The 10,953-nt window shown below is 49.9% G+C and overlaps 1 protein-coding gene across 1 annotated transcript; it reads left to right on the top strand.

The window, feature by feature from the left end:
• Positions 1-773: 773 nt before the first annotated feature.
• LOC106049598 (olfactory receptor 14C36-like) lies at positions 774-2,354 on the top strand. The gene has a single exon (XM_013201964.3). It carries the CDS (start codon positions 1,392-1,394, stop codon positions 2,352-2,354), a length of 963 nt encoding a protein of 320 aa, XP_013057418.3. The 5' UTR covers positions 774-1,391.
• Positions 2,355-10,953: the final 8,599 nt, after the last annotated feature.

Genomic DNA, 10,953 nt, shown 5'->3' on the forward strand with positions numbered 1-10,953 from the left:
AGGACTCCCTCTAACCCCCCCAGAGCCAGCAGGGTGGGAGTGGGCAAAAGGTGAGAAAGGAACACCACCAGGGCAGCTGACCTAAACCAACCAAAGGGATATTCCATGCCATATGATGTCATACTCAGCAAAAACAGGTGAAAAAGGAAGAAGAGAGGAGGGGTGGGCTATTGTTTTGAAAATGTCTGTCCTCCCAAACAATGGCTACGTGCGTTGAGGCCCTGCTTCAAGGACATGGTCAAGCATCACTCATTTGTGGGAAGTAGAGAGCAATTTCTTTCCTCTGCACTTCCACACAACCTTTGCTTGTTGCTTTTTGTTTGTTTCTTTTGCCTTTTCCCCTTTCCTTTTTTTTCCCCTTTAGTTATATTATTTTATTAACAATAATTTATCCTTATTTTTTTTTTCTTTAATTAAATTATTTTATCTCAACCCGTGAGTTTTTCTTTCCTTTGCTTCTTCCCCTCCTCTTTTGAGGAGGGGGAGCGAGAGAGCTGTTGTGGTGGAATTCAGTTGCCTAGCAAGGTAAAACCACCACAGCACCTCCCTGCCATCCCCTGCAGGGCAGGCTCCTTCCCTGGGACACCCCCTGCTCTCCTCTCCCACCAGCACAGCCTCTGCCCTCAAGCCCCCGGTGTCCCCAGCAGGAACTGCCTCCTTTGCAGGCAGAGCTGCAGCAGAGGAGGGCCTGCCGAGTGTCCGTCTGTCCCTCCCTGGCCTTGCCTCCCCTGGCAGCAGCACACTGGCATTCCTGCTGGCTTCTCCAGCTGGCCGTGCTGCTGCTGTTCTTATTTCCAGGCTGGCTGGGGATGGGGGTTTCACATGCAAATGGAGTGAGCTCTCGGTTTGCTTGGCTGGAAGGAGACTGTGGGGAGAGGGTGAGGGGTCTGGAGATGTGCACTTTGAGCCTGTATTCCTCTGCTCTCAGCTGTGTTCAGGTTCATCTCAGGTGAACCTCCAAGTGCAGTTGTCCTTCAGCTCAAAGAGATGCCAGCACAGATCAACTGAAACCATGGAGAGGATCCACAGGATCCACAGTATTTCACTTGGAATGCAGGAGAAATCTGCAGGACTTCTGCCTTAGAGACTCTCCTCAGGTGTGGTGGGTAAGCTAGAAGAAAAGATACAAGTCCACCTATGTTCCTTACATATTGGTGTAGGACAGGATTGGCTCCTGCATTGCCTACAGCAGAGTCCTCAGCTCCAAAGGACAGCCTCAGGCAGCATCAATCCAAATGCAAGAAAAGGATCTGCCAAATGTCTTCCTGGAAGTGGGCTAGCATGTTTGGAAGTTAAATGAGAAATAGAAATCCTTTTTCTCAGATAATTCTGTTGTTAATAATCATCGTCTTTCTGTTCCTTGAGCAGGACCCCATGCCCAGAAAAAGCAAATGCCCAACAGCAGCTCTGTGAGCGAGTTCCTCCTGCTGGCATTTGCAGACACGCGCGAGCTGCAACTGCTGCACTTCGGGCTCTTCCTGGGCATCTACCTGGCTGCCCTCCTGGGCAACGGCCTCATCCTCACTGCTGTAGCCTGCGACCACCACCTCCACACCCCCATGTACTTCTTCCTCCTCAACCTCGCCCTCCTAGACCTGGGATCCATCTCCACCTCTGCACCCAAAGCCATGGCCAATGCCCTCTGGGACACCAGGGCTATCTCTTACAAAGGTTGTGTTGCACAGGTGTTCTTTTTAGTCTTCTTCTTTGGTTCAGAGTATTCTCTTCTCATCACCATGGCCTACGACCGCTACGTTGCCATCTGCAAACCCCTGCACTACGGGAGCCTCCTGGGCAGCAGAGCTTGTGCCAAGATGGCAGCAGCTGCCTGGGGCAGTGGCTCTCTCTATGCTGTCATGCACACGGCCAATACATTTTCCCTGCCCCTCTGCCAAGGCAATGCTGTGGACCAGTTCTTCTGTGAAATTCCCCAGATCCTCAAGCTCTCCTGCTCAGATGCGTACCTCAGGGAAGGTCGGCTTATCATGTTTAGTGCCTGTTTAACCACTGTATGTTTTGTTTTCATTGTGGTGTCCTATGTGCAGATCTTTAGGGCCGTGCTTAGGATGCCTTCTGAGCAGGGCCGGCACAAAGCCTTTTCCATGTGCCTCCCTCACCTGGCTGTCATCTCTCTGTTTCTCAGCACTGTCATGTTTGCCCACTTGAAGCCCCCCTCAGTCTCTTCCCCATCCCTGGACTTGGTGGTGTCATTTCTGTACTCTGTGGTGCCTCCAGCAGTGAACCCCCTCATTTACAGCATGAGGAACCAGGAGCTCAAGGATGCCTTGAGGAAACTGATGCATTGTTGTGTTTCAGAATCAAGAAATTGCCCTTCATCTTCTGCATATGACTGATAATATAATGCATTTCAGGCACAAGGTGAATACTGGTGGGTTTTTTTTGGACATTTTTAATACTCTGCAGAGCAGCACCATCTTGGGGCTGTATGGAATGGGAGTTGCATGGTGAAGGAGTGCAGCTGTGGCTGTCCAGGCCAGCACAGACATACTCACCTGCGAATTGCTCGCTGGGAGATTGTATGTCTCAGGAGAAGAGCAACTCCCTGTTTGTGTGCAGGGGAGATATGGTAAGAGAAACCCTTTGCTGCTGGTGCCAGCCAGTGTATCGTATGCACATGGAGAGAAGAAAACAAAGGAGCACAAAGGCCATCAGCTATTCCTACAAATCTCATGAAGGCCAGTGGGGCAGATAGTGTTATGAGGCCAAGTAACATCCCCTAGGAAGCCACTTGAGTGCAGCTCTGGGATGTGCTTCCTTGAACCGAGGTCCCTATACCCATTCCTCATGTCCTGGGGCATCTCAGAGAAGGGTAGAGCAGGGAGAGGCACCGCAGGGCTGAGGTGCCTCCCAGCCTCTGGCAGTGGCTGCAGGAGAGAGAGGGACACTGCAAGTGTTGCAGTGCACTGCCTGTGGGTGTGCAAGGCAGGGACTCCATGACCTTTGGAAAAGAGGGCAGGCCACTCAGGAGGACTGTAAGGATGTTGTAAGGCTGTGCAGGGACAAAATTAGAAAGGCCAAAGCTCATCTGGAGCTCAATCTGGCTACTGCTGTTAAAGGTAACAGAAAATATTTTTACAAATACATAAACAGAAAAAGGAGGACTAAGGAGAATCTCCATCCTTTACTGGATGCAGGGGGAAACTTAGTAACAAGAGATGAGGAAAAGACTGAGGTGCTTAATGCCTTCTTTGACTCAGTCTTTAGTGGCAAGACCAGTTGTTCTCTGGATACTCAGTACCCTGAGCTGGTGGAAGGGGATGGGAGCAGAACGTGGCCCTCATAATCCACGAGGAAATGGTCGGCGGCCTGCTACAGCACTTAGATGTGCGCAAGTCAATGGGGCCGGATGGGATCCACCCGAGGGTACTGAGAGAACTGGTGGAAGAGCTGGCCAAGCTGCTTTCCATCATTTATTGGCAGTCCTGGCTATCAGGGGAGGTCCCAGTTGACTGGCGGCTAGCAAATGTGACACCCATCTACAAGAAGGGCTGGAGGGTAGACCTGGGAAACTATAGGCCCATTAGTTTGATCTAACTGACCTAACTGACCTAATCCAGTTGGAGGCCAGTCACTAGTGGAGTCCCTGAGGGCTCAGTACTGGGGCCAGGTCTCTTTAATATCTTTATCGATGATCTGGATGAGGGGATCGAGTGCACCCTCAGTAAGTTAACAGACGACAAGTTAGGTGCATGTGTCGATCTGCTCAAGGGTAGGAAGGCTCTGCAGAAGGATCTGGATAGGCTGGACCGATGGGCGGAGGCCAACTGAATGAAGTTCAACAAGGCCAAGTGCTGGGTCCTGCACTTGGGGCACAACAACCACAAGCAGCACTACAGGATGGGAGACAAGTGGTTAGAAAGCTGCCTGGCAGAGAAGGACCTGGGAGTATTGCAAGCTAAACCAAAATCATAGAATATCCCGAGTTGGAAAGGACCCATAAGGATCATCAAGTCCAACTCCTGGCACTGCACAGGTCTGCCCAAAAGTTTAGACCATGTGACTAAGTGCACAGTCCAAGCTCTTCTTAAATTCAGACAGGCTTGGTTCATTGACTATTTCCCTGGGGAGCCTGTTCCAGTGTGCAGCCACCCTCTCAGTGAAGAACCTCTTCCTGATGTCTAGCCTAAACTTCCCCTGCCTCAGCTTAACACTGTTCCCGCAGGTCCTGTCTCTGGTGTTTACAGTGAATAGGTCACCTGCCTCTCCACTCCCCCTCGCGAGAAAGTTGTAGACTGCGATGAGGTCCCCCCTCAGCCTCCTCTTCTCCAGGCTGAACAGACCCAGTGACCTCAGCCGCTCCTCATATGTCTTCCCCTCTAGGCCCTTCACCATCTTCGTCGCCCTCCTCTGGACACTCTCCAATAGTTTAATGTCCTTCTTGTACTGTGGTGCCCAGAACTGCACACAGTACTCGAGGTGAGGCCGGACCAGCACAGAGTAGAGCGGGACAATCACTCCCCTCGACCAACTAGTGATGCTGTGCTTGATGCATCCCAGGATACAGTTGGCCTTCCTGGCTGCCAGGGCACAGTGCTGCCTCATATTCAACTTGCTGTCAACCACAACCCCCAGATCCCTCTCTGCAGGGCTGCTCTCCAGCATCTCGTCACCCAGTCTGTACGTATAGCCAGGGTTGCCCTGTCCCAGGTGCAGGACCCGACACTTGCCTTTGTTAAACCTCATGTGGCTGGTGATCACCCAGCTCTCCAATCTGCCCAGATCTCTCTGCAAGGTCCACAACTCCTCCAAGTTTGGTGTCATCGGCAAATTTGCTCAAAACACCTTCTAGTCCTACATCCAAATCATTTATAAAGACATTGAAGAGGACTGGCCCTAAAATGGAGCCTTGAGGGACCCCAATAGTGACCATCTGCCAGCCAGATGTGACCCCATTCACCACAACTCTTTGAGCCCTGCCCATCAGCCAATTGCTCACCCATTGTATGATGTTTTTGTTTAGCTGTATTCTGGACATTTTGTCCAGTAGGATCCTATGGGAAACTGTGTCAAAAGCTTTGCTGAAGTCCAAAAAGATCACATCAGCTGGTTTCCCTTGATCGACTAGATTGGCTGACAGTCATTTGAATACGAGCCAGCAGTGTGCTCAGGTGGCCAAGAAGGCCAACAGCATCCCTGCTTGTGTACGAAACAATGTGGCCAGCAGGGCTAGGGAAGAGATTGTCCCCCTGTACTCGGCTCTGGTGAGGCCGCACCTCGAGTAATGTGTTCACTTTTGGGCCCCTCTTTTGGGGTGACCTTATTGCTCTCTATAGGTACCTTAAAGGAGGCCGTAGTGAAGTGGGGGTTGGTCTATTCTTCCACGTGTCTGGTGACAGGATGAGGGGGAATGGGCTAAAGTTACACCAAGGGAGGTTTAGGTTGGATATTAGGAAGAACTTCTTTATTGAAAGGGTTGTTGGGAAGTGGTTGAGTCACCATCCCTGGAGGTCTTTAAAAGACATTTAGATGTAGAGCTTAGTGATATGGTTTCGTGGAGGACTTGTTAGTGTTAAGTCAGAGGTTGGGCTAGGTGATTTTGGAGGTCTCTCCCAACCTAGATGATTCTGTGATTCTGTGACTCATGTCGCTCAACAGCCCCGTGTTTATGAGCAGCATTGGAGGCCAGCTCTGACAAGCACCTCACACAGCCCTGGCATTGCTCTGTGTGCCTCCAGAAACAACCCCCAGTGTCCCTGTGAGATTTCTGTCACACCCTCTCACAGGTTCATTGCAGGTGCCCCTCTCTGCTATGTCACACTACCCTGCCTTTCTGGACCGGGCCATCAAGCATTTGGATCAGAGAGATTTCAGGGGACTTGAAAAATACGGGCATCAAACGCATCTTCAGGAAGGGCAAGAAAAAGGATTGGCAGAATTGCTATTGTCACCTCTACCCCTGGGAACATGATGGGGAAAGTCCTGCCACAGCCATCTTCAGACACTCGGAGGAAAAAAAGGAACTGCTGAAATAGAAGGGGAGGGGAAAGAAGGGAACGTGGTGAACCTGGACTTTAGCAAGACCTTTGCCATGGTCTCCTGGAGTTTCTCTTTAGCCACATTGGTGATATTTGGACTGAAGAAGGGGATGATGTTGTGGGGGGGAAGGTGGCTGGACGTTAGTGGTACAAAGTCCTCCTTCCAGCCAGTTACCAGCAGCATCCCTCAGTGAAGGGCACTTGCGCCAACACTGTTGACCCTCTTTGTTCTCTCCCTTCAAGATGGCATGGAGCGCATTTCTCAATCTCGGTCTTTTAAACATGCATTATTCTTTAATTCAATGACTCTTTCCCTCGGAGTGCTCTTCGAGGACAGAATAAGTGGAAGGAAAAAATAGAGAAAAAGAAAGAAGCATTAGCATTGTTGGGAAATGTATTTTGGTAAATGTGTGCATAAAACTATTCATCAAGAAAGCATAATCTGGTTTATTGCACTTCTCCATGGTGCTGTCAATAGAAAACTGTGAAAATAAATAATGAACTTTCATAGAAAAAAAAGCTGGTGGTGCTGGCAAGGGAGACTCTTTAAGCTATTACATAGAGTCCTTTTTTGCAAAGCTTTCAGCTGTTTCCTCAATCTACTTTCATGGCTGGTTTCAGTTTTCCAGTCAGAGGTGGCCACTGCCTCCAGGATGTCCTGGGGTAGCCAAGACACCCAGGTGGGAAAAGTGACACAGGACCTAGGGGGCCCTTCTGGAGCACAAGCTGGGGGTATGAACTGGGGCTGGGACCCTCAGGGGCTGTGCAGGGCTGCTAGGCGTGCTGTGCAGGGCCTGCCTACAGCACAGTGTGTCCTTCCATCCCACTAAGATGTCACTTCTGTCCCAGAAACTGACCATCCCCATGCAAGGAGACAGGTCCTTGCAGGTCATGGAAATGTTTGAAAAGCTGCCCAGAACATGAGGACACATTTGGGGAGGTCAGGAGGCAAGATATCCAGAACTGCTCCAGACCATGTGGTCCATCCGACAGGAGCGAACTGCTCCAGACCATGTGGTCCATCCGACAGGAGCGAACTGCTCCAGACCATGTGGTCTATCCGTCAGGAGCAAACTGCTCCAACCTGGGTCCCCCACGGGCAGCAGCTCCTGACAGGTCACCTGCTCCTGCGTGGGCTCGTCTCCACGGGCTACAGATCTGGCCCAGAATCTGCTCTGGCAAGGGTCCTCCACAGACTACAACCTCTGTGAGTGCAGGACCACCTGCTCCACCATGGTCTCTTCTACAGGTTGCAGGGGGACAGCCTGCTTCACCATGGTCCTCACCACAGGCCGCAGGGGACTTCTGCTCTGGGACACGGAGCGGGTCTCCCCCTCCTTCTTCACTGACCTTAGCGCTTGCAAGGCTGTTTCTCACTCCTCTCTCTCTCCCAGCGCTGTTCTGCAGCAGCTTTTTTTTTTTTTTTTTTTTCTGAAATATGCTCTCACAGAGGCGCAAACAATATCGCTTATTGGCCCAGTTCTGGCCAGCAGTGGGGCCCTTATCTAACATGGGGCAGCTTCTGAATTCTGCTCACTGAAGCCACCTCTATGGCCCTCCACTAACAAAACCTTACCACATAATCCCACTACATGCAGTCACATGGCATTCAAAGATGAATGTGTGGGGCCATGGATCTGATCAGCTTGTAGGCAACAAGGAGGAGATGGGTGGGAATGCTCTGATGAGCTCAGCTCTGCCTCAGGATCTCCTGCACCAGCAAGAGGAATGTGACTGTGGCAGTGACTGTGAGGTCAATTCTATCTCTGCAGTTGATAGGGCAGCAGCAGGAACATGCCACAGAAAGGGACTAAGAGGTCACTTCTGCCTGAAGTAGCTGACAGGTCACCCTTGACTTAGACCTGGGATCTGTACTTTTTGGCTGACATCTGCCAGTGGCCCTGGTAGGCCAGCAGAAGGCACCTGGTTGGCATGCTGACTGTGGGATCCCCTCTGCCGACATACCCAGGAGGACCCAGACAGAAAGAAGGCCTGGATATGGGTTGTCATGTCCTTTCTGCTTGAGTACATGACTGGACGGCAGGAGGCACAAGGTTTGGGTGTGTCTAGCCAAGAACCTGCAAGACCAGCAGCAGGCCCATGGCTTGGAAGATGGTGGTGAGGTGACTTCTGTTTGTTTGGGTGACAGGCCTCAAGAAGGCTGATGGGTTGGAATGCCTACTTAAGGAGTGGTTTCCACCCTGATGAAGCTTTCTTTGGTAGTAGGAAAGAGCAGGAGAGAAAAACTGCCACAAATTGTGCTTGGAAGGTTGACATTGGCCACGAGGAGGAAGAAATGTCCCTCAGAGTAGTGCTGTGTTGCCAAAGGTCACCCAAAGAGTATCTATGATCAGACCCAAATTTTGTGTTTCAAGGAACAGATGGTGATGGTTGACAAGACATCAGTGAAATCACGGCAATGCCAGGATGAGAGCAAGGTGGTGAACAGAGATAGGTGTCTGCAGACTTCCAGGGAATAGGACAAAGTATGGGACAGCATAGGAAAATGTGGAGAGGACAAAGAGGTGGGTGCTGGCAAGAAGGACAGTTTTGTCCCCTTGGCTAGAGCTTATGAGTATATGAAATACAGTCATTGCAATGAGCCTCATTGCTTTCTTGTGACCCTGTGCAGAGGCAGGGGGGTGTCATACCATTGCTCTTCCTGTGGCATCACACTGCCCACCACATCCCACAGACCCCCGGGAAGAGCCCTGAGCCAGACACGGGGGTGCAGGATCTTCTGTCCCAGTGGCTGGGGTCAGAACTTGGCCCTTTTACTTCACCAAAACAAACCAAGACTTTTCTCAGCACAGTGCTTTGCCTGTCTTTAATCATGGCCTCCAATTATCTGCCCTAACAAGTCTCTGGGGAGGCTGTCTTAGTAACAGCCCTCAGTGGGGCCCATTAATACTCCAAGTCACTTCAACTTTTCCTGCTGACTTTACCGTCTTACACAGTTGCATCATTCTCCTCTCAGTACCTGAGCTTCATCGACTGAGCACCAAAATACACCAAGGAACTTATTAAAATGCAGAAAATCCTAAGGCGCCATATCTCTCCCACAGTTTTCTTCAAGTCTTCAAGACTTGTTCAGCTAATTGGAGAGCTTTCATGGAATAGTTACGAAGGAAGATTTCAAAAAGTATCTATTAGAAATATTTCTCATTTTAAAGGGTGAATTTTCTTGTGTTTCAGTTCAGATCATCATTCTCCAATTGATAGCGATCCAGGGATACTCCTAAGGGGATATGCATAGGGAGGAAAAGCAGACTCTTTGGTCTGACACTGCATGGACAACCTTGTTCCTCAGTACCTGCCATTTCTCTCAATGGCCACCTGGTCCTTGCATCACTTTTACTTACACCAGTCAGAAGTCTTCAGCTGGATGTTACAGCTCCTTTACACTAACTCCCAGCTGCTTTCCTTTCCTGCACTCAGGTGCAGGAGGGTTTTTCCTGCTTCAAACCAAAGAAAAAGAAATCATGTTGCAATTTTCCAAAGAACAAAGCAAGCTCCTCATCTTTTATGCCTCCTGTAAAGTTTACCTTCCCAGAAGGATGACTGCACAAGAATTATTTTATAATGACAGATAGGAAATTATAAATAATAGTGTTAGTATTAACCCATATCATATGAATTCAATGAGAAATGATGAGGTTCTTGCTAAGGAAACAATTAGACAGACTGCTGATAGATGGGCAAGCTGAGCTGTTTCTACCTGAAGCTTGAAGCGGCAACTGCGTCACTGAGCCCCTCCTGTGTGCTGGGGCTGCTCCCCCAGCTCCAGAGGAGTTGGGAAGAGTTGCCAGCTGATAACAGTGAATTTCTCTTGGCTGCTATATTATATTTATCTACACGTAAAGCCCAGTTTTACAGGTACATGAGACTATTAGGACATAGTAAGTTAGAAAAAACAACAGTCAGAATATTAAGAATAACATTATTTAAATGAAAGCACAGCTTGCGGAAAATATTAATAAAGAAAAATAACAAGAAATATTTTCCTGTTTCTGTATTAAACCTGGAAGTCAAGTAAACGTTATTGATTCCAAAAACGCATGTATTCAAAAACTTTCTTCACTGCATCCTTGAGGTCCTGGTTCCTCATGCTGTAGATGAGGGGGTTCACTGCTGGAGGCACCACCGAGTACAGAAAAGACACCACCAGGTCCAGGGATGGGGAAGATATTGAGACATTCAGGTAGGCAACCATGCCAGAGCTGACAAACAGGGAGACAATGACCAGGTGAGGGAGGCATGTGGAAAAGGCTTTGTGACGTCCCTGCTCAGAGGGCATCCTCAGCACAGCCCTGAAGATCTGCACATAGGACAACACAATAAACAGAAAACAACAAAAGCCTAAACATACGCTAAAAACAAGTGCTCCAACTTCCCTGAGATAGGCATCTGAGCTGGAGAGCTTGAGGATCTGGGGAATTTCACAGAAGAACTGGTCCACAACATTGCCTTGGCAGAGGGGCAGGGAAAATGTATTGGCCGTATGCAGGACAGCAGTGAGAAAGCCACTGCCCCAGGCAGATGCTGCCACCTTGGCACAAGCTCTGCTGTCCAGGACGCTCCCATAGTGCAGGGGCTTGCAGATGGCAACGTAGCGGTCATAGGCCATGATAGTGAGGAGGGAAAACTCAGCTTCAAACAAGAAAGCAAAGAAAAAGAGTTGGGCAACACATCCTTGATAGGAGATGGCCCTTGTGTCCCACAAGGAATTGGCCATGGCTTTGGGGAGAGTGGTGGAGATGCATCCCAGGTCGAGGAGGGCGAGGTTGAGGAGGAAGAAGTACATGGGGGTGTGGAGGCGGTGGTCGCAGGCTACAGCAGTGAGGATGAGGCCGTTGCCCAGGAGGGCAGCCAGGTAGATGCCCAGGAAGAGCCCGAAGTGCAGGAGCTGCAGCTCATGCATATCTGCGAATGCCAGGAGGAGGAACTCGCTCACAGA

The sequence above is a fragment of the Anser cygnoides genome, chromosome 29, assembly GCF_040182565.1.
Source record: "Anser cygnoides isolate HZ-2024a breed goose chromosome 29, Taihu_goose_T2T_genome, whole genome shotgun sequence".
In the NCBI taxonomy this organism is placed as follows: domain Eukaryota; kingdom Metazoa; phylum Chordata; class Aves; order Anseriformes; family Anatidae; genus Anser; species Anser cygnoides.

Excerpts from the sequence above, each read along its gene's own strand:
- LOC106049598 (XM_013201964.3), top strand. The coding sequence starts at position 1,392 with ATGCCCAACAGCAGCTCTGTGAGCGAGTTCCTCCTGCTGGCATTTGCA.